Source organism: Muntiacus reevesi, chromosome 11 (assembly GCF_963930625.1).
Source record: "Muntiacus reevesi chromosome 11, mMunRee1.1, whole genome shotgun sequence".
Lineage (NCBI taxonomy): Eukaryota > Metazoa > Chordata > Mammalia > Artiodactyla > Cervidae > Muntiacus > Muntiacus reevesi.
The window spans coordinates 4662992-4690231 of NC_089259.1; the positions used below are offsets into that span (position 1 = coordinate 4662992).

The 27240-nt window shown below is 35.0% G+C and overlaps 1 protein-coding gene across 1 annotated transcript in view; it reads right to left on the reverse strand.

Annotated features, from left to right (window-relative positions):
• Positions 1–27240, reverse strand: part of PCDH17 (protocadherin 17) — a 110972-nt gene that overhangs the window by 47668 nt on the left and 36064 nt on the right. The window contains exons 2-3 of the mRNA XM_065902251.1: positions 26214–26272; positions 25908–26080 (exon numbers count right to left, since the gene is read on the reverse strand). Coding sequence (XP_065758323.1) covers positions 25908–26080; positions 26214–26272 — 232 coding nt within the window. The remainder of the gene's footprint in view (positions 1–25907; positions 26081–26213; positions 26273–27240) is intronic.

A 27240-nucleotide genomic window follows, 5' to 3' on the forward strand; every position in this document is an offset into this window, starting at 1 on the left:
AGATTAGACATAGAGATATAGATAGATCCATTAAAAGACACCCATCGAGAAACTATGCAAATAGGTCCAAACAGGTTTGATTTACTCTATAATCCCCATAAAACTCTTATATTTCAATATAAGAGAATCCTATTTCAATGATTCTTTCAATAAACAGGCCATAAGCATCATCAGTAAGATAAATAAGCATGAATTGCATTTTTTCCCTGTGGTCCTAATATTATCGATTTACCACTTTCTCTCCTTCTCATCTGACACCACCTTTGTCTCAAAGTCACCTACTCTCCCCAGCAGCGTTGGACTTGGTGCTTTTTATTCCAACTCCAGGCTGACAAGAACTGCACAGGTCACTCTCTGCTTGGAACTCTTCCCTAGAGAGCCACCTGGCTGTATCACTTCCTTCATGGCTCTATTGCCCCAGTTCCTTCCATATGGTGGCTAGAAAGCCATATTTTCAATGAGGACTCTTGTCTGCTCTTTCTAAACTGTATGTGGCTTACTGTAGACACATAGTAAAAACATGCTACATGAATAAATCTTCAGTTCAGTTCAGTTGCTCAGTCACATTCAGCTCTTTGAGACCCCATGGACAGGCTTCCATGTCCTTCATCAACTCTTGGAGCTTGCTCAAACTCACGTCTGTTGAGTTGGTGATGCCATCCAATCATCTCATCCTCTGTCGTCCCCTTCTCCTCCAGCCCTCAATCTTTCCCAGCATCAGAATCTTTTCCAATGACTCATTTCTTTGCATTAAGTGGCCAAAGTATTGGAGGTTCAGCTTTAGCATCAGTCCTTCCAAAGAGTATTCAGGGAATGATTTCTTCAGGAGGGACTGGGTGGATCTCCTTGCAGTCCAAGGGACTCTCAAAAGTCTTCTCCAACAGCACAGCTGAAAAGCACCAATTCTTCGGTACCCAGCTTTTTTAATAGTCCAACTCTCACATCCATACATGACTACTGGAAAAACCACAGCTTTGACTAGACAGACCTTTGTTGGCAAAGTAATGTCTCTGCTTTTTAATATGCTGTCTAGGTTGGTCATAGCTTTTCTTCCAAGGAGCAAGCATCTTTTAATTTCATGGCTATAGTCACCATGTGCAGTGATTTTGAAGCCTAAGAAAATGAACCTTACTGCCTAGAAATATTTATTAATATATTATCATCCTTATCATTAGCAGCAATAAGTTTTTGAAAATTTGGATGGTATGAATGAATTTCCTCTCTAATGGATGCTTATTGCTATTACCTATGTAGAATTAATCATATTTCTGCACTGAGAAAATAACCAGATTTCAAGTAGAGCTGGCATTACTTTTAAGTTTTTTTATGTCGGTATGTAATACAGCACTGTAAGGTGGTAAGAAGGGATAGGCTACCCACTCCAGAATTCTTGGGCTTCCCATGTGACTCAGCTGGTAAAGAATTCACATTCAATGTGGGAGACCCTGGGTTTGATCCCTGGGTTGGGAAGATCCCCTGGAGAAGGGAAAGTCTGCCCACTCCAGTATTCTGGCCTAGAGAATTCCATGGACTATACAATCCATGGGGTCGCAAAGAGTCAGATACGACTGAGTGACATTCACTTTCACTTTCAAGTTAAGGCCATAGTTCAAGACACAGATATGTAACTGGTATTACTACTGAACCAGTACTAGAACTGAAGTCTACTGATTCCTGATCTAACATTTATTACAATATTTTTAAAATTTTCAAGTCGTCTTCTGTTTATTTGATGACAAAATAAAACAACTTTACATGCTATATGGCATTTCTGCAAATACTTAGGCAACTATAGCTGATAACTAAATGTCAGTATATATTTGCAAACTACAAAAATGATTTTGAGTTAAAGAGAAAGATCAGTATCAGATATAATAGTCAATAAACTTGCTTTTACTCAACAAAAAAATAGATAAATAAAATGATTTAGTATATTTTGCTAGTATAAAAATGGAAATTTTATGATACTTGCTGTATACAAATACAGCTTTCGCCATAGAATTTTTAAATGCATTAACTACCTAACTGTGCAGAAAGATAAGTCCATGACCTCTAATGATTTCAGAGTAAATGGAAGGAGTGGTGGTAAATGAACTTAGCTTTTTCAGCAAAGGAAGCATTTCCAGGCTGTTTGGAAGCCACTGCTCTCTAAATGATTTAAATGAACAACCTTTCTCTACACAGCTTATCCTGAATAAGTGCTCTTAGAAGATTCCAACCATTCTGATTCTATTTGCATCTGATTAGGGAAAATAATCTATCAGACTCTAGAATCTCCCCCTATACAAGGGAGTGCCCTCCACAGCTTTGGTATCTGTAACTCACCCTCTTGTGTGAACAAAAGTCCCATTACACATTTCAAATATTCATGGTGGAATTAGTGTCCAAAAGTATGCATCTTTTATCCATTTCAATCATAAAATTATGCCACAGTTTTCTGAATTTAAATGTAAAGCACTATACAGATCAACATTACCAGATGGCCAACACCAAAATCAGATTGATTACATTCTTTGCAATTAAAGATGGAGAAGCTCTATACAGTCAGCAAAAATAAGAACAGGAGCTGACTGTGGCTCAGATCATAAACTCCTTATTGCCAAATTCAGACTTAAAGTGAAGTAGGGAAAACCACTAGACCATTCAGGTATGACCTAAATCAAATCCCTTATGATTAAACAGTGGAAGTGAGAAATAGTTTTAAGGGACTAGATCTGATACACAGAGTGCCTGATGAATTATGGATGGAGTCTTGTGACACTGTATAGGAGGCAGGGATCAAGACCATCTCCAAGAAAAAGAAATGCAAAAAGCAAAATGGCTGTCTGAGGAGGTCTTACAAATAGTTGTGAAAAGAAGAGAATGAAAAGCAAAGGAGAAAAGGAAAGATACACCCATTTGAATGCAGAGTTCCAGAGAATAGCAAGGAGAGATAAGAAAGCCTTCCTCAGTGATTAATGCAAAGAAATAGAGGAAAATAATAGAATGGGAAAGACTAGAGATCTCTTCAAGAAAATTAGAGACACCAAGGGAACATTTCATGCAAAGATGGGCTCAATAAAGAACAGAAAAGGTATGGACCTGACAGAAACAGAAGATATTAAGAAGAGGTGGCAAGAATACACAGAAGAATTGTACAAAACAGATAATCACAACCCAGATAATCATGATGATGTGCTCACTCAACTAGAGCCAGACATTCTGGACTGTGAAGTCAAGTGGGCCTTAGGAAGCATCACTATGAACAAAGGTAGTGGAGGTGATGGAATTCCAGTTGAGCTATTTCAAACCCTAAAAGATGATGCTGTGAAAGTGCTCCATTCAATATGCCAGCAAATTTGGAAAACTCAACAGTGGTCACGGGACTGGAAAAGGTCAGTTTTCATTCCAATCCCAAAGAAAGGCAACACCAAGGAATGCTCAAACTACCGCACAATTGCACTCATATCACAGGCTAGCAAGTAATGTTCAAAATTCTCCAAGCCAGGCTTCAGCAATACGTGAACCACGAACTTCAAGCTGGTTTTAGAAAAGGCAGAGGAACCAGAGATCAGCTTGTCAACATCCGCTGGATCATCGAAAAAGCAAGAGAGTTCCAGAAAAACATCTATTTTTTCTTTATTGACTATGCCAAAGCCTTTGACTGTGTGGATCACAATAAGCTGTGGAAAATTCTGAAAGAGATGGGAGTACCAGACCACCTGACCTGCCTCTTGAGAAACCTGTATGCAGGTCAGGAAGCAACAGTTAGAACTGGACATGGACCAACAGACTGGTTCCAAATAGGAAAAGGAGTACGTTAAGGCTGTATATTGTCCCCTGCTTATTTAACTAATATCCAGAGTACATCATGAGAAACACTGGGCCGGAGGAAGCACAAGCTGGAATCAAGATTGCAGGGAGAAATATCAATAACCTCAAATATGCAGATGACACCACCCTTATGGCAGAAAGTGAAGAAGAACTAAAGAGCCTCTTGATGAAAGTGAAAGAGGAGAGTGAAAAAGTTGGCTTAAAGCTCAACATTCAGAAAACTAAGATCACAGCATTCAGTTCCATCACTTCATGGCAAATAGATGAGGAAACAGTGGTGGACTTTATTTTTGGGGGGCTCCAAAATCACTGCAGATGGTGACTGTAGTCATGGAATTAAAACACGCTTACTCCTTGGAAGTAAAGTTATGACCAACCTAGATAGCATATTAAAAAGCAGAGACATTCCTTTGCCAACAATGGTCCATCTTGTCAAGGCTATGGTTTTTCCAGTAGTCATGTATGGTTGTGAGAGTTGGACTGTAAAGAAAGCTGAGCACCGAAGAATTGATACTTTTCAACTGTGGTGTTGGAGAAGACTCTTGAGAGTCCCTTGGACTGCAAGGAGATCCAACCAGTCCATCCAACCACTCTATAAAGGAGATCAGTCCCGGGTGTTCATTGGAAGAACTGATGCTGAAGCTGAAACTCCAATACTTTGGCCACGTTTTGCGAAGAGCTGACTCATTTGAAAAGACCCTGATGCTGGGAATGATTGAAGGCAGGAAGAAAAGGGGATGACAGAGGATGTGATGTTGAATGGCATCACTGACTCAATGGACATGAGTTTGAGTAAACTCTGGGAGTTGGTGATGGACATGGAGGCCTCACATGCTGTAGTCCATGGGGTCGCAGAGTCAGACACGACTGAGAGACTGAACTGAACTGATACAGATCAACAAAGAATGTGAGGTCCTTTCTCCCACGCACAGAATCATTTTTTTTTAAATTTTGTTTTATTTTTGCTTCATTTTGTCTTTTTGCATTTATTCTTTTTTTTAAGTTTTTTTTTTTTTTTTTTTTTTTTTTTTTTAGTTGGAGGCCAATTACTTCACAACATTTCAGTGGGTTTTGTCATACATTGACATGAATCAGCCATAGAGTTACATGTATTCCCCATCCCGACCCCCCTCCCACCTCCCTCTCCACCCAACTCCTCTGGGTCCTCCCAGTGCACCAGGCCCGAGCACTTGTCTCATGCATCCCACCTGGGCTGGTGATCTGTTTCACTATAGGTAATATACATGCTGTTCTTTCAAAACATCCCACTATGGAAAACAGTGTGGAGATTTCTTAAAAAACTGGAAATAGAACTGCCATATGACCCAGCAATACCACTTCTGGGTATACACACTGAGGAAACCAGATCTGAAAGAGACACGTGCACCCCAATGTTCATTGCATTTATTCTTTTAAAAATATATTGTCAAAGTCATCAGGTAATGTTTTATAAACATCATAACACCTGAGATTCCCAGACCATTCTCTGAAGATTCTAGTTTAGTATATTGGAGCCAGGCCTGAGAATTTACATTTAGGCTTTTCACACAATTCTTAATATTAGCTAGCATTTTGAATCCATGTGATAGGCAAAAATCAAAATGAAACAAACAAAAAAGCTTCCATTGTTATGTGTGGTTATTGAAAATTATTAAATACTTTCACAATTACAGAATGATTTTGAAAATAGCACAAAAGAACTCCCGCATGTCCTTCACTGTATTTCCCAGTTTTAACAATTTGCTCCATTTGCTTTATCATTCAGAGAATCATTTTATAGCTATTCTTTTGGTGATATAACTTTAGAGTTTTTGTTAATGAAGAGTTGGTTTCTTTCACTGAATGACCGTAAAGAGCCAGTCAAGTCTATAGAATGCAAATTTAAATCCAGTTGAGACTGTGTTTAATCGAAATTTATTTCTAACTTGAAAACTTTAAATGGTCTACAAAAACATTCTGGGAAACTTGATTGACATCAAAAGGACCGTTTCAAACAATAGGAATATAAGTTTCAGTGCTCTCTCTCAAGTCATTACTGGTGTTTTGTGGGTCAATTTCAAATTTGATAATTCCAAAGCATTTTCTTTTCTTTAAAAGTTTCAGAAGTAATTTATTTTCCACTTGTGAAATACAGAACATAAAATTACTTTTAATAATCAAAGGTAGAAATGTAAATGAGAATAAAATAAAAGTTAACTACCTAAAATTTCATTTCATCAAATGAATTTGGAATTGGAGCAGTGTGCCATTCTTAGACTTCTATTATAACCATTAATTAATATTCTGAATATGTATTAGAGATTACTGATTAAGAGATGTCTGGCAACTGGAAATTTTCCTATTTTACTCCTCATTCTTAGTTTATGCATTAAGAAGTATGGTTCATGATGTACTTATGAGAAAATATGAATATTTAAAATAAAAGAGCAATCATTATAATAACAAAAAAAGTTGTAAAACAGACCACAGTGACACTGTAGGCTGAAAAATTCCAAACATTCTTTGTTCATTGCTCAAGAGATTTCAGATTATTTAACCAAAGGATATTCCTGAAGGAAATGATTAAATTTTCATTTAACCTTGGGAACTCAAATTTATATTCCTTTACCCTAACTAATATAATACTATCAGCAACTATAATTTCTAAGTCTAAAATTACATTTTAGTTTTATTCTATATGCAGTTTATTATGTCATACACCTCTCCTCTAAGTCACCCACACTTTGTTTCTCTGATAGGTTTCATATCCAATAAATTGACAAATTGACAAATTGACTGTTAATTACTTATTTCTACTGTGTCTAGTCTTTATCTTTCCAGTAACACTGATGACGACATTAATTCTGTCTTTATCACTTTGTATGGAAATTATTGAATTAGATTGATCTCTTGGAAATCACCACTCCTGTCCTACAGTTTGTCTACGCAGTACTAGAAAATGGTGTCCCTAAGTGATTACTCCTTGGAAGGAAAGTTATGACCAACCTAGATAGCATATTAAAAAGCAGAGACATTACTTTGCCAACAGAGGTCCGTCTAGTCAAGGCTACGGTTTTTCCAGTGGTCATGTATGGATGTGAGAGTTGGACTGTGAAGAAAGCTGAGTGCCGAAAAATTGATGCTTTTGAACTGTGGTGTTGGAGAAAACTCTTGAGAGTCCCTTGGACTGCAAGGAGATCCAACCAGCCCATCCTAAAGGAGATCAGTCCTGGGTGTTCATTGGAAGGACTGATGCTGAAGCTGAAACTCCAGTACTTTGGCCACCTCATGCGAAGAGTTGACTCATTAGAAAAGACCGTGATGCTAGGAGGGGTTGGGGGCAGGAGGAGAAGGGGACGACAGAGGATGAGATGGCTGGATGGCATCACTGACTCAATGGACATGAGTCTGGGTAAACTCCGGGAGTTGGTGATGGACAGGGAGGCCTGGCGTGCTGCGATTCATGGGGTCACATAGAGTCAGACACGACTGAGTGACTGGACTGAACTGAACTGAAGTGACTGCAGTAATTATATTAGTCTCCTCCCTACACATTTTCAATGGTCCCCACTTGTCATTAAAAATGCTAAAAAATTTCAGTTAATATCTAAAGTTCTGCACAATTTGGTATCCTCATTTTTTCCTCTTCCAAAGTTAATAGTTTTTAAAATAATTTTAAAATTTTAGAACAGTTTTAGATTTACAGAACAATGGAGAAGATACTAGAGAGCTGCATGGCTCTCTCACAAAATGGGCCTATCTTAACATCCTACATTCATATAAGTACATTTGTCACAATGAATGAGCCAACATCGATACAATAATGTCCATACTTTATTCAGGTTTTACCTCATGTCACTTTTCTCTTCAAGGATTCCATGCAGGATATCATTCCTCAATATTTTTATCAGTATGAAGGGAATATAAATTCCACCCTACAGCTTTCACAGGTATAGGTAAGATACACTTTTATCTCACCTAAGTTTTAAAGCTTATTTCCACATAGCTGCTGACTTTTCACATGGTAGATCTAAGTTGTGTTTTCAGACTGGTGTGTCTCAGTAATAAAGGGTCAAATGAGATGTTCCAAGAACTTTTAATGACACAAACATCTACTGAGGTGAGCAACAAAAGATCAGGACTTAGGCTTGTTTTGTGTATAATGTCTTTCCCTAGTGCCATGTACGGTTTCTGGAACAAATATTTGAGAAGATAGAAAAAATATGTATCATTTTAAGGTGTCAGTTTAATTTATACATCAGTGTAATTATTACCAAGTATACATCAATATAATTATTACTAAGTAGGTTTATTTACCTTTTTGAATATTTTAATGGATATTGAACATTAAGAACAGAAGCAGAACTATAAAGGGGTACTTATAGTTCTAAAGGAACAAACTACTTTTAGTCTCCCTTAAATAAATTAGAGACAAATTATAGATCACACACTAATTACTATCTATCACATCTACTTATCTTTGAAGATGTTAATAAGGATTTATATGGCAACATACTATTGACTCATTTGAATTTCAGTGCATCTTTGAATTAAAACAAGATAGAAATCTATCTTCTTTTAAAGCAATTCATGATGCAGATAGGTTCCCCCCCATATAGAATTACTGACTGTACTGTGTTATTATTAAAGTGAAATTGAGTAGTTTAACATTATTGAATTAATATCAGAGAAAAACTGGTTATATCTGAAGGAAATGTTAGCAAATCACTCAAATGCTGATTTAATGGTTTTAATAAAAGTATCCAGAATGTTCAAATTAACTGATGTAGTAAATATACTGAAATGAATGTATATATTTATATTCAAAACACAATGCCAAAAGCAAATTAAGAGAAACATGCAACCTCTATTCATAAAAACCTATTACTCAAAACGTAAAAGGGCCTCCCTGATGGCTCAGAAGGTAAAGAATCTGTCTGCAAATAGGAGACACAGGAAATGTGTGTTTGATCCCTGGGTTGGGAATATCCACTGGAGGAAGAAAATGGCAACTCACTCTAGTATCCTTGCCTGAAAAACTCCCATGAACAGAGGAACCTGGCAGGCTAGAGTCCATGGGGTCGCAAAGAGTCAGACATGACTGAGCAACTAATGCACATTCATAACTGAAAAATAAGTAAATTGCCCTATGACTTTTTTTAAAGGCTCCTCTTTTTATCCTTTTCCACACTCAAGATTTTGTAAATGATGGTTAATAAAATATTGTCATGTGGACACAGAAATAATTAGGTTGTTAATGGGTTTTGAATACTCTTGTGCTAATGAATCTATTTGAAGACGCATTATATATTGTTCGTACATTTTGTAATTTCAAGGACAAGTCTCTAGTAACCTGATATAATTTCCAAGCACAATTACAATACATTGGAGAAGTTAATGATATTCTTGTGGATATAGGCTAAGTGTAATTTTAAAAAAATAAGCTTTTGTCATTCAAATATTGAAGATAAATATAGGTGAACACAAACTCACCTATGTTTTCATACAAATATGTGTGGGTATAAAATAGAAAATAAATTTAGTAATCAAAAGATAGATAGTCACAGTTATATCCCATAAAAAAATCTAGTAGGAAGTGTATTTCCTAACCTCTAGAGTTTTATGTAGCCTAGATTTTAAAATCTCAATATTTTATAGAAGAAAAGAGAGAGCAAAAACATACTACTGGTGTTCTCAGTAAAATGTAAGGAAAAAATCTAGAAAACTTTGGCCTTTAGAGTGTTGTTTCTTTAACTTTATTATTTTAAATATATGTTCTTGTATGAATTCAAGGAGATCTCACATCATGCCCTGAAGAACTACACTAGCTCTTCTTTTTAGTAACTATTCAATGTAGGAGTACTTTCATGCCTTTTCTTAGTATCATCTATTATCACTTTTGGCTAAGCCTTCATTTCCACTATTACTTTTACCACATCTCTATTACTTTATGTAGACTTATATAAATTGACAATTCAAAAAATCAGTACATGTATTTCACCAACAATATCAGGCAGGATAGAATCCACGGGGTCGCAAAGAGTGGGACACGACTAAGCATGTATGCATGCATGCAGGCACACATCAGTATTTCACAAATAAATGAATACTACCTGCTGGGATTAAAATCTAATTATTTTACTGCAAATGTAGCTCTGGGCCCAGTGATATTAAGGAGCACTTCTAAGCCCTATGGAATCTTTACCTGCCCATCCTTGGGTAGGTTGCTGCACTCACTCACAAGATAAGCTTTCATTTTGCTAATTTGTCTCCAGTATTTCATAGAAGCAACCTGATTTACTATTTTCCTTAACATGTCAGCTTATCTACTTGCTCTAATTTTTGTATATATCGTATAGTCCAATATTAATGAGACACTCAAAAGCTAATGCAAAAGCACTTTTTTTCTCAATAGTGCAGTATATTTTGAATGCCTTCATTAACATATTTCAAATACAGAAACCATGTTTCAAACAGATTGTATTTTTTGCATCATCCATTTCTCTTTTCACCCAATCCTATTGTACTGTGTACTTTGCATGGTGCTTTAGTCAGTCAATACTATTAAGTAATCCAACCATATTGTTTAGACCTGGTGGAAGTTTTTAATATTGCAGAATTTGATGACTATCTCTTACTCCCTCCTAGATGCTAAGGTCTTTATTCTCCAAATATTGTCATTCCAATGACTCCCTTATTTCCACTATCATTTAGACTGGTTAGAACTTTGTTATTTCTCATGTGGCCACTGCTATTCTGAAATAATGAAAAGACCAATAAAATTAGAATCAGATCCCTAGGCTAAAATTCTGACTCAGTCACATAAAAGTTTCATGATCTTAGATTGGTCATTTCCTCTATTTGAAATGGAAATGGCAGTACCTATCTTGAAAGTGAAAGTTGCTCAGTCATGTCCAACTCTTTGCAACCCCATGGACTAGACAGTCCACTGGAATTCTCCAGGCTAGAATAAAGGAGTGGGTAACCTTTCCCTTCTCCAGGAGATCTTCCCAACCCAGGGATTGAACCCAGGTCTCCCACATTCCAGGCAGATTCTTTACAAACTGAGCTATCAGGGAAGCCCTTAAAAACTACCTATAAAACTACTTTGCCTACCTTATAAAGCTATTAAAAACTGTATAGAGTAAATGAGATAATTAAATTAAGTTACTGGAAGTAATTAAATGTTGGATTTGTTAACTATAGAACTGGCTTCTCTAAAGATTAATTCAATATCATACTATTTACCCCATCAAGACCCTTTAATGTTTATACAATGACTTCAAGTTCCCTAAAATCTTAGTCTTAATCTGCAGTTTTATCCACAATAACCCATTTATTAAAAGCTAAACATTGGGGTAGTCCCTACATCGGAGAAGAAATGTATCGCCTTTGTGCACAGTGTATGCAGATCCCTGGGAGAGACAAGTTCATGCTAAGAAAGGTTTCTGCACCTGAAGCCTCTCTCTTGAGTGAGCAAAGAAGAAACTGCAGGAACCCTCCAGAATTGTTGTACAATGAGCTAGCAGGAGAGTTATGAAATGGGAGGATTCACACGGTCAGTGTCAGAAGTCTAACATTTTTACAAGCCCTCTGGGGAAGCCATTAAAGAGTTTTAATTGGAGTGAAATCTGAACTTTTATCTCAAACAAAATATAAGTTTGAACTTATATCTCAAACAAGACAGCCAGGAAAGCATGTGACCACCTACCCTGGGAAGGTATGATGGTGAGAAAAAGAGGTAGCCTCTGATGGGTAAAATACATCAAAGGTAAGTGAACTGAAGAAGTAGAACTGGCTCATGGTAACAATAGGACTCAATGACACAGCTAAGATGAGGAAAAGATGGGAAATAAGAGGAGTCCCTGTGTTTCTGACTGTAGTGACTAGACAGATGGTGGTACCAGTAACTGGGATTAGAAGGGAGCTAGTTGGGGGAGCTTGGGAAAGTAGAAATAAAATGTGTTGGGGGTAGAAAAATGAAATAAATAGAATTTATTACATTTTTGCTCCATTTTAACTGAACAAAAACTTTGATCAAATATCTAGAGAACTGTGATATTTCTTAAGAAATATATAGACTACAGTGTTTTACAAATTATGGGTTGTGAATAAGTGGAATTAAATTTGTGTCTATAATAGATAACTTGAATTAGTCTGTCATAGGCTTAAAAGTGAACTAATGCTAGAGCTTGATATAGATAGTGCTTTAAAAACAAAATGCATTTTATTTATTACTCAAAAATAGTACAAGTATCTTTTTTTATCAAACTTAATGGAAATGAATGAAGAGGTAGAACACCGTATCTGGAACTATCTTGTTACATTCTGTCTTTAGCAGCAATTACACATTGATAAAATAGTCCTCAGATATGAAGATGGTTTTTAGAAGTATATGCAAAGTATTTTCCAAATAGTATCAAAATGTTAGCATGGCAAATATTGTGCCTTCTTTCTAATGACTGGGTTAACTGTAGGATCTGTAGTGCTGAAATAAATGTTATTTGGGGTAAAGACAGTCTATACAAGAATGAAAAATCATCTCCCTATTAGATACCACTGCAGAGGAAATCATTGATGATACTAATAAAATAATGGCAATGAGATGACTATATGTGGTACTGAAGAGCCATTCATATTTCTATATACTTAGACATACATCATCAGATTCAACACTACTTTCAAAAGTAAGATACCCTATTTTCAATTTAGAAATACTAGTATAACTTCCCTGTGAACTCTCCTTTGGACATTATTATTGAAGACTGTAAATAAGCAGAAAGAACCAGAATGAAGAGAGCACAGATGTGACATCAGGGTGATAAGTGCTACACTGCTGAGGTCATCAACCACGGGCAAGCTACTTCAGTCCTTCATGCTCAGGTTTTTCATCTGTTAGAGACAACAGCCATTTCATCAGCTTGCTGTGAGGACAAACTTGCTTAAAAGTTCTTGGTGCAGTCCTTGACATATAGTAGCTGTTCATTTTCTTTTTAGTGACCTGTGACTGTTAGCTGTTCTTTTGTTATCTGACTGAATAAGTCCATACAGTTTGTTATATATTTATAATCTTTTAAGGATTTCATTAAGATTGATATTTAAGGTACAGTTTTCAGCTCTGCTATAAATAAAAATGAAAGAGAAAAATCAACTTTGTTCATAATTGACAGACACAAATAGATGGTCCTTTGAAGTGAATAATCTGTATTTTGAGTTACATTAATTGCTCAGAATGATTTCGATGAAAACTCTTGGGCTCAGCAATTAAATTATGATACACAAAAATTAGAAAATATTTAACAAGATACTGTCCCTTTGAAATCTGATGAATGATTAGTCTTGGCCTTTGATTTCCAACCCTTCTTTGGTATAATATTAACTGAATCATCTACAACAAAATTCTGATCAAGTAACTCTACTCAAAGTTTTTAATGGCCTATATAATTAGGTTCAAAATTCTTAGTATGGCATTTAAGGTGTTCATAATCTGACCCTAGTGCATTTATTTGGTCCAACTATTCTCCATTATAACTCTATACATCAAACTCCAATAAAAATATCCCTATTTATCTGCCACTCCTGGATCATGCTATGAAAGAAAATGAAAATGAAGTCACCCAGTTGTGTCCGACTCTTTGCAACCCCCTTGGACAGTAGCCCACCAAGCTTCTCCGTCCATGGGATTCTCCAGGTAAGAATACTGGAGTGGGTTGCCATTTCCTTCTCCAGGGGATCTTCCCAACCCAGGTATTGAACCTGGGTCTCCTACATTGCAGATAGAAGCTTTACCGTCTGAGCCACCAGGGAAGCCTGGATCATGGTATGACTTGTGACATTTCTAGCATGATCTTGGATCTTGCTATTATTATCCCATCTTCAGATATTCAACTCACCTATATCCTGCAATCCTACTCTACTTACAAGGCACTATTAGTGGCTCATCTAATTCATGAAGTAATTCTCTATTAATTTTTCCAGCAGAATTAATTTTATTTTTACTTATTACACATACTACAGTTTTTAACAAATGGAACTATAGCTAGATGGACAGAGGAATGACAACTTCAAAAATTAAACACCTTGAAGGTAGAGTCATATACATAGGTACTGAAATAAAATGTATGAAATTAATTCATTCATATATTAATGCTAATGAAAGTCATTCCTGAACAGGAGTCACAACTCAAAGAATGAAAAAAAAAATTATCAGGTATATTTACTTAAGATTCATTCTGTTAAAAAAAAAAAGATTCAATCTGTTGTCTATTGTTTTCCAACCGTGTGGAGGAACACATGTCATGAAGGCATTCTGCATGTATTAAAATTTTCTGAAGTTTACTTGCCATCCTTCTTTTAAATATCTTTAAAAATGTCAGCTTTTAGAGGTAAAAGCTCAGATGGCTATAAAAGGATATTATGTAATAAACACAGTAATTAAAATTAGGAAGGAAATGACTCAGGGCAAAAACAAAACAGAGTTTCATCCCTCAGTATGAATTTTCAAAACCTCAAAAAAAAAAAAAAATACAGGGCAGACGAATCAATCTCCATGAAATATGTATTCTGTTTCAAAAATATATCCTGTATCAGAGGTAGGAGGGCATTTGTTATCTGTCTACAAATCCTAAAAGTACTACTCAAAATCTTCTTATGACATGATTAAACATTTAAGTGTCCTTCTCAAAGTAAGTGTTTACCACATTAAGATGATTATAGAATATTTTCATCTCCATTTGATCTTAAGCAAGACTCCCCCCATTGCAGATTTCTATTATGACTTAATAGGAAACTCGGTTAAATAGTTTCTCTTGTTGATAGATATATATTTTTTATCATCATGTTACTACTGGGATCATCATCGATACCATTAGTTATCAAGAGTTTAAGGAATGAAAAGCTCCAATATGCAAACTGAGTACAAGTCTACAATTTCTTGTCCATTTTGAAATAAAACCATATCAGGTCTGGATGTTATTTTGCTACTCATTTGGTGGAAGAAACTGACTTGAATTGACATAGGCTATCTATATTATTCATTTATTCCATTTAGTGTGAATATTTAAGACTTTTCACTACAAAACTGATAATGTGTTTAATTGCAAGTACTGGCACAGATCCCAGTGGGGCTGAAACATAATATATGGTATATGCAATATAACATATTTCTAAATAGAATGTGAAACAATATAATTCTAGAAAAATCTAAACTTTAGGCTTACACATCACATCTATTTTGAAAACTCCATGCAAGCTATAAAATTGAAAAGTACACAAGGAGCTAATTTAAATATGCTAATGTCTTCAGGTTGGTATAATATGTTACTTTGTCAACAATTATAAATATGAAATAATAGCAGTATTTGTTTTTGACAGATGTTCATTTTGCAATAGATTATCTTGTTAATTGTCTGAACTCCTCTAGCTTTTCACAAATCTGAGTGTCATTTATATTATACAAGTGTTTCTGTGAAATAATGAGCTTAATGAAATCTGCTTTCCACTTTATAGAGATCAGAACCAACAATTACTTTACTTTTGCCTCTACATCCCTGTTTATCTTTTCAAATCTTCTGTTTTCTTTCCCTTACAGAAAAAGTTTATCTTCACTTTAAAGCTAGCCTCCCCTTTTATGCTCAAATAATATCTATTTAATTCAATTCTTCAATAATTCCTTCTAGGTGGATTGTTTACTTCAGTATATTGATACTCAGTTACCTTGAATAATTAAAGCAATTTCCATCTATAATACCACCTTCTTTAGCTTCCCCCCCCCTTTCTTTCTCTTATTCCATTATTATTTTGGAATAAGAAAAATGTCTATCTCCAGTTCCTGACGATGCTTCAGTGGTATAACCTTTAAAAATCAGTTTCCCTTTTTCATTATCCCATCATAACTTCTCTCATGGAAACCAAGATAGACCTGTAGGAATCAGATTGAATTGGTGCCCTTAAGCCTCATTTTTTTGTTTGTTTGTTTTGTTTTTAATTTCTCTAGAGTCAACACGCCTCTTGTCTATCTTTGACCATAGTGACACTATCACTGCCTATTTCCCCTTCTTTACTGACCGCTCTTTCCTGTTTCCATTTGCATATTTTCTTCCTTCTATAGGTTTTCCTCCAGACACACCTGAACTATTCAGTATCCCTCAAATATCACTTCTGTATCCTATGGTTGGTTTATGAATTTGTTCTATTTCTTCTATCTCAGAGTAAAAACTTTGTTCATTCCTTAAGCCCTAGCTCAAATTTCATCTTATGTATGAAGTATTCCTGGAATAATGATCAATATTCTATCCCTCCTTTTGAAACTCTCACACTTTCATTTATATCTAATCAATGGTGTGTTACTTTCTACATTTTATATTTTCTGACTATAAGTTCTGTGAGAATGGGGTTCATGAGTCTGAAGAGGGTTCATTTGAGAATCACATTCTCATTCAAATGTAAGGTCCATGTGAACAGGAATATTTATTCTGTTTATTACTCTATCCTCAGCACTTGGAGAAGTGCCTGACACATACCAAAAACCTAACAAATATTTGCTGAATAAACATTCAGCAGAGCATCTAAGACAGTGCCATATACTATATCTACTAAGTCACTGCAGTCATGTCCAACTCTGCAACCCCATGGACTGTAATCTGCCAGGCACTTCTGTCCATGGGACTCTCCAAGCAAGAATACTGGAGTGGGTTGCCATGCCCTTCTCCAGGGGATCTTCCCATATACTATATACATACACATAATACAGAAGAAATGTATAATAAATATGCACAATAAATACTACACAAAAAATTACTGAGTTACTGTAAAAATTCAAAACATATGATTTCAGGTAAATGTTCCTTTTAAGTGATGAGTTCTGGAATCATACATTTATGCCAGTGATGTGAGATCATGTATTCAGAACTGTCCTCAGATTTTGTTTTGAATAAAAACAGACTTGTCTAGATTGGCTTAATGAATTGATTTAATTTGGCTCTAGATTATGATGGTTGGAAATGAAATCTAAAAACTCTTGGCTTCAGTAAAATAATTCATGTAGCTGTCCTCCAGATTTTGCATTGTCACACGACATAGCTCGTATGCCTTGTCTCTGCTGATTGGACGCTTGTTGAACTTTACTCCTTACTGTTGTTCTCAGCCAGATTCTATCATGGCCGCTATTGCCTTTCCTCTCAGCAACCCCGTCACGGGTTGACCTTAAGTGTGATACTGTGTCAGCGGTCTCTACGTTTGTGTCGCCAACCTCTCCTCTCATCCAGTTCAGTTCAGGCGCTCAGTCGTGTCCAACCCTTTGCGACCCCGAGGACTGCAGCACGCCAGGCCTCCCTGTCCATCACCAACTCCCGGAGTTTACTCAAACTCACGTCCATTGAGTCGTTGATGCCATCCAACCATCTCATCCTCTGCCGTCCCCTTCTCCTCCCGCCCCCAATCCCTCCCAACATCAGGATCTTTTCCTCTCATTACCAAATGGTAATTTTAAGTTGTCTCTCTGTTAATCTTCTAAATGGTGTTGACTTTCCAAATGCTTTCCCCGTGATACTCTCATCCTGTTTCTACCACTTTGCTAAAACTCAAGTTACCCAATTCACAATCCTGATTCATTAGCACACCAAGTTGTATACTACCTCACTGCTTTCTGAAACTTTTCTCAAAGGTCTATCAAAGTGAAGTTTTCTCCTTGTTTGTTTTTCTCTCTAGCATCCTTGAATGGTAGATTTCTTTATTAAATTGATTCCTGTGTACAAATAAACATTGATCTTTTAGAGAAAAAGCTAACATCTCAAATATTTATGTGTTAATTTACTATATGTGATATATACTACATAAGACTTACTTAAATGCATTAAAATGCATTAAATAATTCAAGTGATATTCCATTTACTTGGGCATCAAATGATTTTTTCCTTTAGAAATCCTTATATCAAAATCAATTTCAAGTGAACACTAAGCAATTCATTATAATCATAAAAGTAATGACATATCCTAAAACTTTTGAATCTTTCACTTTATTCCATTCCTTTCTTTACCACTCTAGGCCTCATACTGTCTTGCCTTGTGTTACTTGCCCAGCTTTCTAATTGTATTCCTATTTCCCATGACATTGCCATAACTATCATCCCTTTAAGAAGAAGCTTGAACCGTTATCTCCCAGGGCTACGTTTCAGTGGTCCCGTCATTGGGCTTCTACTCACCTCCCCAGGCACTATTCCACATTCCTATTCTCACACATCTCTACTCACATGCCTCTAAGCAGCTTGCCAAACTCTGCTTCCTTTCCTGTGCTTCTGAGAGTGCCCGTCATCTTCCCACCCACCCCAACTTCACTATGCCAAATGAGCTAAACATATGCTGAAGAATCAGCTCTGATGTCTTCTTCTCCAGGAATGTTCTTTGATCCTCCAAATCCGGGCAAGGTTTCCATTCTCTTGACTTCATTAATACTCTGGACAAATCTCTCAGTGCACCAATCTCATGACTTGTATGTCAAATTCCCTTAAAGGACCCAGCCTGTGTTTTCATATATCTTTGCATCTCTGACACAATCATTTATTAAAATATCGAATGAATGAATGGAAATCTCTTTTGGCACCACCATTCCTTAGCATGCTAAGAAGGTATCAAGGACCCATAGTTAGGAGACGTATAGGTGATGTATCCAGATTGAAAAGAATATTTATTTCAGAATGCCTCATGACAAATAATCCAGAAGCATCAGTGTATAGCTTAAGGAATGATACATTTAATTGACCTTTTGGAACTTAAATTCAATATCTTTATTCAATATATATATGATATATGAATATGTGAAGTATTTATTCAATATGTATGAAAGAATCAAGCTCTGGAGCATAGCGGTTGACTTCTTCAGATTAATAAGGAAAAGAAGTATGATGATGAAGCTGAAGTGCCTCTTCAGAGATTTTGAGGTGTCTCTTAATGTGACACAGTAATGACACAGAAGGAAGGTAAGGGCTCTAGACAGAAAATTATAAACCTGGAACGAGTACTACCTCTTCTGCTAGCTTGAAGACCCCATGGAAGTCAATCTGTTTTCTTATCTACACAATAGAGGAGTTATACTTGAAGGATTCTTACCATAAAGTTTTGCAATATGGCTTTCAAAAGAATAGAGAACCTGCAATGTTATAACATGTTATTAAAGTGATATAACAGGAAATTACTGGGAGGTTTTAGACCAAATGGCATGATTTTCTTGCAGTTCTTAATTAACAAAGGAGCTGATAACCATTTTATATTTTTAACATTTATGGACTCACTCCTGCTTTCATAAAAATGCATATGACTAGTATAGAATTTTATTTATAAAAATTTAAAAATACATTGTAATTATTTATATATATTATTTAAAAAATTAAAATCCTCTAGTTGTTTGGGAATATTTCAGAATGTGTAATTCTAAGGCAGGGGAGGGTTCTGTTGTCCCAAGTGTACAGCAAAACTATCTTCAAAAGTTTGGGAAATACTCTCCCAACATTTCCTAATTTGGATGTTTCAGCAAAAGTCATTGCTGTGCTTATTAAAAGCAAGAGAATCTCAAAATCACATTGAGTCTATAGTAAATCATGCAACACTTGTTAGAGAGGCTTTACGATGAGCAACAAATGTGAGGGTGATAAAATCTCTCTATTTTCATGATACCAGATGCTGAATTCTAGAAGCAGATGTTTGCACATGAGAAAAAGAGATGTCATTGAAACTTTTAAAGTTAGGTGAACTATGGGACAGTTGCAAAGCCTGGTAAGCAAAAATAATGTGAAGCTGCTCACAGTTTGAGAAACATTTTATCTAGTAAAATGTAAAGCCAGATGAATTTGGAAGGTCCTAAAAGATAGCACAGGGAGGTGGCGAAAATGATATTACAGTGCTCTTGGATAGATGCAACCTAATAAAAACTCACAGTGCTTGAAAATAATATGAATTCTTGGCAAATAATATGATTTCTTAAACACTATGTATGCAAATCATAAAGCAGAAGTTCCTCTAAAATTTCGTAAATGATTTCTCTCTGGCATTAAATATTTAACAGTTCCTTCCCGCCCCCTATATATGGCTGTAATTTTCCATTCCCTTCTTAAGACAAATTTCCTATTAATAAGTTTATAGCAACATTTCTTTTAAAAATTATTTTCAGAGACTGCCAGATGGCTGCTGAGAAGATGGACACAGTCACCATCTTCATATTCTTACTTTTGTAGATTTGCTGTTGCCTGTTCTGGGTAGGCCTAGGAAAATACACTGCTTGATTCGAAGGTAACCATAATGCAGAGGAGAAAACAGAACAAAAGCTTGAGAATATAGAAGTACTATGCTAGCACTTTTCTATTCAGGGTCAGTTCTAGGGGAAACTGTAACATCCGTCACATTTGTGTTCAGCCTCCCAACCCTCTGTCCCAATAAGCTCCTCCTGGATCCTGAATGCACAGCTCTCCCTTCACTCCGGTGAACAAGGATCGCACCTCTACTCCCCTATTTCCCTACTACTCTTTCTTAAACAGCTCTGCCGTGGTAAAGACAAGGTTGTGGAAACTGTTTCCTTTCCAGACATAATCAGAAATATGGTGACATTGCAATCATTATGCAGTGAATTAGGGAGGGAGAGTAAAAGGAGTGGACCTCAGAGTCTCACCAAACTCTGAAATCATATAACAAATACTCCAGTCATTGAAACTAGTATAAACCTGCCTCGATAAATATGGGGTCCACAAGCAACATTCAAACACTCACTTAAAGAAAAAAAGGAATAGCTACAAAAAAAAAAAAAAATCCCTTAACTTTAGTTTTGTAGTTTTCTAGAATGTCCTCTGGAAAGAGGAAGAAATCTTTTCCCAAAGAGGAAACAGCTACTGACCCTGATGAGTCAGAAAACAAGAGGGTCCCCAAGAAAAAGCAGAAATTGTCCAAGGAGGAGCCACTCAGCAGTAGACCTGAAGAGGCTGTTGCCAGCAAGAGCAGTGGCTCCAAGAAAAAGAAAAAGCTCCAAAAGCTATCCCAGGAAAGTTAGAATGGACATCTTCCTAGTGGGACATAACTTACAGAGGCATTCCCCATCCCATCCCCTAGAGCCCAATAAAAATAAAAACAAACAAAAAAAAGAATGCAATTTAGTTTTAAAACTGAATTCACTGGAGCAAACCTACTTTGTTGGTATTTCATTTATTCTCAACTTTCTACTGATTATATTTTTATTAGATTATAATCAGGGATTCCATTGTGAAATGTTTTGAATTCAGAACATAATTTAGGAAGTCAGATTTTTCTGGCAGTAGAGAGAACAGGGGAGACACAGACTTGAATAGAATAAAGGAAATTATAAGGCAATTAAGTAAAATAAGAAATGAAAAAGAATGTGAAAGGAGCAACTCCTGAGGTTCAGAAATGTCCTGGAGTCCAGTCACCAGGGAGGGGACCAAAAATCTGGCCCCCACAGGGTATTACACTCCAGGTGGGTGGTGTTGCATTGCAGTCTCTAGCACAAGCCAGGCCATCTGTACTCGGGATGAACAATGCTACTCCACTAGCGTCAGACTTCAATTCAAGGACTTGGTTTCAGTGAACTATAAAGATATCAGAAGACCGATTATCCTTGAAAAATTGAGAACAGTCATTGAGCTATCAGTAAGAAGCTCAGAGAAATTGCTGGTCAGCATTTATAAAAACTGCACATTTATTATTTGGGAATCAATAGCGACTACTGAATTTTAGGGAAAGCTTATTACATCTTTTAAAAGAAAAAAAAAGCAATTATTGCTAACAATCAAAATACTTTACAGGGCTTCTGATGGATAGACATTCAAGGGTACCGTATTTCCTTGACGTCAAAGTATAAATGGTATTCTGAGGCATAAGTAGTAAGTTACCTTCAAAATTTTTTGAAAGAGTTTTTCTTCTTTATAAAATTGTGACTCTTATTTATAGAAGTAACATCATGTATTTTTACTAGTTCTTGATATAAATTAGCTTTTCTCATTCCAAAATATAAAATCAGCAAGAATAAAATCAAATGTATTTTAACCAATTTTCTGTGTCATTTTCCAATAAACAATGACTTATTAAATAATGTGTGTGTGTGAATGTGCTACTATTGGCACCATATGAATTCCAAAGCATTCAGATTGTTTTACTATTATCTCCCTCCTTCTATCTACCAACTAACCTACCTATCTACATTTAATATTTGATGGAGAATATATGGGGAAAAATCTAATTGACAGAGAGGCAGACAGAAAACTGAATTCAAACAGTAAGAAACTAAGTACATTCTTTGAGAGGTGTTTTGTTTTGTTTTAAATCACACTAAGAGAAACTAAAATAACTTCTTTCTATTAGAGGGTTTATTAACATAAAAATCCTTAAAGCTATCTTCAGCTACAGTGCAGTACATCACACCATCAATTAGCTACTGAATCCTTTCAAATTTTTTTTTCTAAAATAATGGGCAACACATACTGGTGCTATATATCTGGGATGCTTAAACTGATGGTAGCAAAAATACACAAATAACAGGAATAAAACAAATGGAAAAAATCTAATGGTACAAAAGAGAAAATGAAACAGCAATAGTTGAGTTAAAGAAACAAAATTTCAAATGTACTAAGCTATTTGCAAAGGAAAATCATTATTAGCATAGAAAATGTTCATTGATAATATGAAGATTATTTTTTAATGATTTTAATTTCTAATTAAAATAGTATTTTAATTTAGAAAAAGAACATTATTTTTCTTAATAGAGATAATTTAAACAGGGAAAGAAGTCAACTAAATGAATATAAAATTAAGAAATATAACATGCTACAACTTTTTAACTAAAAACTATTAAGGCATTACTATAAGAAAAAAGTGATAAATGGGTTTCTTTCTGTTTTGTTTTAAAGGAAATTTATTTCTGTTTTTTAGGAGATTTTTTAAGATATTAAAAATTAGAGTTTAACATATGAAACTTGGACATGAGATAATTATTTGAATACTGCTGTCATCTTCTTTCGTCTGTAAAGGAAATTACTCTTTATAGGTGTGCATTAAATTAACTTAGCATTGATATTTGCGATGCTTTTCAAATAATTAACAGAGTACAATGACCAAGACAATGGCTGATTGCTTCTTCAAACATTTATTTATTTATTTATTTTCTGAGTAAACCATTCATTATATGAATAGTATAAAGCATTGGTTAAGAGGACAAACCCTGAAGACCTGCTATTTGATTTCTAATGCTGACTTCACCACTTACAGCATGGAACACTGACAAAGTTTCTTAACATCTATAAACGTGACAGGAACTATATTCATCTATTTATGAATGCAATGAATACTAAAAAGAATATTATGTTTTAACCACTAATAATTCAATGCATATAAGTCATTTTGATATTTTCCCCCGAGGTTCATATACATGAACTCAATAACCTTCAACGTTTACTTCATATCTAGTCATAGCAATGAATCAGAATGTTTACTTGAGCAAATTCTCCTATTTGGAGATAAAGTTTTATAGAAAATATATAAATTTTGGTCATATATAGATCTAAGATAAAATTCCAACCTGTTCTGAAAGTTAACAAGTTCCCCATAAGCTCAGTTTTTTTTTTATATGTAAGATACAAATGCTAGCTATTTTAAGAGTTTTCAGGTTAAATAAGCTAATGTTGAAATGAAGTTAGCATAGTTTATGGTAAATAGTAAAAACAATAAATACTAGCCTCCTCTTCATCTAGATAGGCAGGTAGATAGATGTATACATAAGATACATAGACAGGAAAAAGACAAAGAAATAAGGGAAGGGAGCCAGGGAGACAAAAAGATGATCTAGGTAATGGACAGAACAAGACAGATTGGAGGTAGATAGAGAGCTAGGTAATGAGATAGACAAGAGATAAAGGTAAATGAGAGAGGACATAGGAGAGAGAGAGAGACACAGAGAGAGTCTCCTATCTCTATTACAGTTACATACAGTTTCTTGAAGGCAGGCTCAAATCAAATTTATTTCTGATGTCCACAAAGTATCTAACTTTCCTAAGTATTGAAAACATTTAATAGATATTTATTAAATAAATGAATTAATGAGTCAAATCCATCAATCAATCAATGAAATACTCTTTCAGTTAATCCTTCAAAAATCATGTTTTAAAGTATAAATCAGTCTCCTATGTAATTCAGAGATTATCTTCTAAGTGTGGCTTTCAGATTCATAACTTTCTCGTGTTTGTTAATAAGGATACATGGAAACTACTTTTTACAGGGACATCTCTATTGGCATTCTCACTCATAGATTAGAAGTTATTTTATGTGTAATACTAATTAAAATATACATCAACTACATGTTCTTTTAAGAACAATAGCCACCCTTCTAAGATATTACTTTTTGATACAAAAATAGGAAAAAACAACAGGTTTTCAGTATAAACTACATTTTCAGATATAAATGTCCTTTACCTATAGTTTGTTTGTTTTTTTTTTCTTATCAATTACATTGCTCATTCAATGTATGGAAAGGAATTAAGAAGTTAATAGTGAGCAGCAGGCTGGTTTTAATTAACAAATTTTCTCATGAAGATATGACAGTAAATGTAAACTCATTACTTACTCTATGCAGCTTTACAAATAGTAGCCAATGAATTACCTGCAAACCACTTTATCACACATGTAGATGAGTCTGTTAGGCTATGTATTCACATACCAAAATCCAAAAATTCATTACCTAAAATGTGCCTAAAATATTTATATGACATTGTATAGTCAAACCCATAAAGACCACTAAGTCACATAAAGTAAACACTCAGATTTGTAAGAACTGCAAATATTAGGTAAGTATTCAAATAACTTTTGTTTAAAGTAATTTTTAAAACAATATAGACTTGTTATGCAAAAACTTGCTACGATATATCTGTCACTTATTACTTAGAAAAGAAGGCTTTGGAGAGGGTCATTCTTAAAATAAGGCCAGCATAATTATATTGAGTGCAGAAACTTAAATATACATGTTAATTAATTTTTGTATTGAATGCATATATGTGCGTGTATGTGCATATTTGAATCGAAACTTCAACATGATTAGAGAAATTAAAAAGCATTCTATCTACTGATGTATATGTGATAGGAGAGATTGCACTAGAGGCAAAAATTTACTTTCTATGAATCATCTATCATTAAATGACTTAGAAGAATAAATAAGTTCAAATAGTTTAAATATAGCTTCTCAAAACTTAAATATTAAAATACTTGCATATTATAAATATTTTGAAACTAATATTAACTAATATAATATGCATTTGTAACTCTGAAATTCAATTTAGGCAACAGTTCTTTTTACTTTTTTAACTGGATATAAAAAAGCTTTTTCACAACATCTAAGTCTTACGCAAAAGAGTAGCTTGATTCTCTTTGGGTGAATCATTAATAAATATTCTACTGTGCTTGAACCAATAAAAAATCATGATTAATAAAAAGACATATTGAGCTAATAAATTGAAGTTAGACTTTCAGAAAAGACATGTATTCATGAAGAAGCATTTCTTTTTTACCTCTATCAGACTAAACAAGTTCATGTTTATTTGATATCCAGGAAGACTTAGATGTAAATCAAAAGGAGCCAGAACTTTGGCTTAGCTGTTATTTGACTCTTGAAAAAAGACTTTGAAGCTAAACCCCACACTAAAAATAATACCAACCCTGCTAAGAGCTATACAATTTCAATCGAGCTTTCATTTCACCTAAAAATGTTAAATTTATTCATTTAATCTTTATATTAATATATTAAAATGTGCATATCTAGTTAGCATATACCATATTTTCCTTTACTAAAATGCAAAACAGCAAAGGTTAGTCAATGTTCTTAAAAATAAGTATAATCTAGTGACTGGCAAAGTTCTCATTTTAGGAAGATTTCAGGCTAGAATCCATGAACTTCATTTTTCTATGGTTACTGAAGTATTGAAAAATTGCTTTTTGTCTGAGGCAACCTCGGAATTTGCTGTTTGTTTTGCTATATGATAAAAGCTCCATTCCAAGGTGATAAACTACAACTAGTACTCTGAGGTTTAATATTGCTTAAGCTTTACACTCTGTAAGCATTGGAAGGCTTCACTCACCTTGTTCAAGTGGTTGGCTTTTAGTTGACGTCGTTTTCATCTTGAGCGCCTCCCTAACAGACATGTCACAGCAGGAGCCTTTGTTAGTGTCTTGGTCACTGTCAGCCTGATCACTGTCCCCGTGCCCACTGTCTCTCAGGCTGGCTCTTTCTGGGTCCTTAAACGTGGAGCTACTGCAATACATATAAAGAAAAAGAAGAGAAAGTATTGTCTCTACGAGTTTGAACCTGAAGTGTAGACTCTTGCAAAGCAATTTTGACACGAATGCAAATGGGGAAGCCGAGAAAGTTATTTAATAGGCCTTACCTTTGAACAAACTGCTGCCTGCTGCCCATGTAATTGGGCTCTGCGGGAAAATTGTCTGTCTGTGAAAAAGAAGGAAAAAAATACGTATAGTTGTACACTGGACAAATCTCCTGCAGAGCAACAAGATTTCCTAGTGGAAAAATGATTAATAATTCAAAAATTCCCTTAATCTTCAGATTTGTACATTTTAATTAAATTGGAAATTGCTGACATGTAATTATGTACTCAGAACAATTAAATGATTCCAGTCCACAAATTACCTGTTAAAGTAAACAATGAGCCCGTCATAACTGGCATCCTCTGTTAGTACCAGGATGGATAACACTCTCTGTGTTGTTTCATTACTTAGATATTAAGATTGAACATTTGTGGGAGGAGTGGAAAAATGACCTAATTTCTCCATATTAAAAGCATGAATTATTTAATAATACTCATTTTGAAACAAATTGGCATCATCTGCTGGGATTCTTTGCCCTCCTTGATGTAACATCATTTAAAGTCATCCCCGCCTCAGTTAAGAGATATAGGGCCTTTCCTTCAAATGTATCAGTGACAAACACCAGCATAGCACCTATGACTGGACTCATCTCTGTAATTCATTCTTAGCTGCATCCTTACACTGGAAATTGTACTCAATACAAGAGAAAGGGGTGTTAGCTCTTGATTATTAAAACAAAGTGAAATCAAAATGAGAATTAAAATGTTACTTAAAACATGGAGAATTAAAGACACTGAGAAATGAGGCTTGTTTTTGTGGTTGTTTTTACTGCTTCCAAACTGACATGGAGGTCTGCCAAATAGAACTGAATTCTCCTTGTACCATGGAACAGAGTCTTTTGGGAGAAAGAGAGTAGATCTTTCACAGATCTCCCTATACTGTACATTCATACACATTACTTCTTCTTGCAGCTGACTCAATGACAAAGGTTCTCCTGTTTTCTGCCTCACTTCATATCACACCATTGTGCTCTGAAGCAGCTATGGGTTACTACAAGATCATCAAGTGTGCAAGTATCCGTGACACAGA